This window comes from Antrostomus carolinensis, unplaced genomic scaffold (assembly GCF_000700745.2).
Source record: "Antrostomus carolinensis isolate BGI_N321 unplaced genomic scaffold, ASM70074v2 scaffold11842, whole genome shotgun sequence".
Classification (NCBI taxonomy): Eukaryota; Metazoa; Chordata; class Aves; order Caprimulgiformes; family Caprimulgidae; genus Antrostomus; species Antrostomus carolinensis.
Genome location: NW_010299004.1, coordinates 3,824 through 6,352, shown reverse-complemented (window position 1 = coordinate 6,352; position 2,529 = coordinate 3,824). Strand labels below are relative to the sequence as shown.

Below are 2,529 nucleotides of genomic sequence, written 5' to 3'. Positions count from 1 at the left end.
CTCTTTCATTTGATCTTAAAAAACCATCTTCACACCCAAGGACCTCTCTGCTGCAAACTGATCATTACTGAGGGCTCATGAAAATGATGCAATGCTCCTAAGAAATCAGTCTCCATAAGTGAGATGAAGCAGGGTTCAGAGGTGCTGGAGAGGTACAGGAATCTCTAGGAAAAATGTTCTTAAAATGCCATCTGACAGCTCACACTGGGGCTGTGGGTTCTGTCTGGTGCCTGTGTGCAAGGGTCCTGCATTAGAGCACCCACTTTCTTACTGAGGAAACTCACTTTCTTACTGGGGAAACTAACTGGTGGCCACATCTGGGAGGCCAAGTCAGGGAAAAAACCTTGGAGATCACCCTAACTTCCCACTGAAACAGAAGGCTGCTTCAAGGCAAGGTTTGTAGGTCAGGACAGCTCAGTTTCTAGTGTGATTTCTCCAGAGTAGAGCAGAAAAAAAATCCAATTTTAAAAAGTGTAGCACTTATTGAGTAAGAGCTGTGAGTACCAGAGCTGCTGGAGGATGCTGAGACACTGCTTGAGCAGGAAATCTGCATTTAGCAAGGAAAAGCCCAGCAGAGCTGCACAGCATGAGACCAGCCAGACGTGCACTCACCCCCTGCTACAACATCAGCTGGGAGGGGCGATGCCGCGTTTAAAGCCATCGGTCAATCCTGGTGTAACCATACAAGTGAATTTCACACAATATCCCAGAGTATGAGGAGGAGCAGGAACAAGGAGCATCAACACCCCAGGTTATGTACCAAAGCTCTCCGGGGTGGGTTATGGGGGTGACCGGCACTGCTGCTACGCACAGATGGTCCAAGCTCAAAGCGTTCCTTACCTTCTCCCAGCGTGCTCACCACTGTGACTTCTGAGGCTTTGCTGGCACCCCGGGAGGTGTAAGCCTTTATATAAAAGCTATAGCTGGTTGAAGGCTCTAAATCAGTCACTAGCTGCTGGAAGGTGCTCTTGCTAACAGCCTCCTGATACTCCATCTCTACGGGATCTGAAGTGGGAAGAAAGAGAGAACAGAGCAGCGTTAGGCTTTGCAAGAGGTAAAGAGATTTGGTGTGAGGGTGGTCAGACACTGGAACTGGTTGCCCAGAGAAGCTGTGGCTGCTCCTCCCTGGAAGTGTTGAAGGCCAGGCTGGATGAGGCTTTGAGCAACCTGGTCTAGTGGAAGGTGTCCCTGCTGATGGCAGGGGGGTTGGAACTGGATGAACTTTAAGGTCCCTTCCAACCCAAACCAGTCTGGGATTCTATGATTAAATGGATGTTGCAAGTGGTAATTTTGGTCACTAACGTGGGTGTGTATTGAACAGGCTGCCCAGGGAGGGTGTGGAGTCTCCTTCTCTGGAGACATTCAAGACCCGCCTGGACACCCTTTTATGTGATCTCATTTAGGTTCCTGCTCTGGCAGGGGGATTGGACTGGATGATCTTTTGAGGTCCCTTCCAATCCCTGACATTCTGTGGTGATTCTGTGATTCATGTATCTGCCCCCATCGTTTTCTCCTCACATTTCTGTGCGCTTTGCCCGAGACCAAAGTGAACAGCAAGGTTTGACTACGCAGCTTCACCTCCCCACCCTTTTGGGTATTTACAGCAGCGTTACTGTCTCATCTCTGTCTTTCAGAAACATGGAGATGATGGAGAACATGGGTGGCAGCAGTGCCTACTGCAATGCAGACCTGCTTGACCCCTGCTGAATTACGGGAAGGCTGAGGATGCTCTGGGCAGTGGGTAGAGCCCCGTACCTGCAGCTTTCCGAATGTGCAGCACGTAGCCGATGATCTCCTTGGTGTTCTGCAGAGGTTCTTTCCAAGACACCTGGATGGTGGTTGCAGAGACCGTCTCAGCCTTCACGCTCTGTGGAGGACCGGGCAGCCCATCTGCCCAGAGGACCGTCAGGCGAGCGCTGGCTTGCGTGGAGCCGGCGCTGTTCTCAGCGATGCACTGGTAGATGGCTTCATCCGCCTGGTTGATCCCATAGATGGAGAGAGTGCTGTGTGGGGACACAAGAGGGACAAGCACCTCAATGAGTGCTCTGCAGAGGACGTCCCTCCCCTCCAGCCATGCCGTGGCCCCCATATTGGCTCTATCAGAGCATCTCAAATGCCTCTATTTCCACAGAAAGCTTCCAGGATGGTGCTTTTGGGGAAGGAAAAGCTCAGGAGTTGGATGCATCATTCCCCAGATCTCAAGATTGGGCAGATCATCTCTGTCTCAACTTGCAGAGACTGTGGTTCAAGTACAGCCAGATGGGGACACAAGGTGGGATGGGGAATGGCAGGATCTGAAGCCCTGAATTCAGGAAGATCCCAGCCACGCTACAGAGAGACCTTCATGGCAAGTGCATCCATACACCCAAACCAGCTTTAACTGGCTTAGTTCCAGTACACACCAGTGAGACCCATCCAGGCACCACACGCAGTTGCTAAGCCAAGTCTAATCAAGTGCAGCCAGAAAGCCCTCTGGTGATGCTCTAATTGCATTAGAGCACATTAGAGCAGTTTTAGGGTAATGTTGGG

General features: G+C 51.2%; 1 protein-coding gene across 1 annotated transcript in view; it reads right to left on the bottom strand.

Annotated features, from left to right (window-relative positions):
* LOC104520837 (immunoglobulin superfamily DCC subclass member 3) overlaps positions 1–2,003 on the bottom strand; it is a gene marked incomplete at its 5' end in the record, with an annotated part of 9,164 nt that extends 7,161 nt beyond the window's left edge. Inside the window, 2 exon segments of the mRNA XM_010162642.2 lie at positions 841–1,005; positions 1,756–2,003. Of these exon segments, the coding sequence (XP_010160944.2) occupies positions 841–1,005; positions 1,756–2,003 (413 nt within the window).
* Positions 2,004–2,529: the final 526 nt, after the last annotated feature.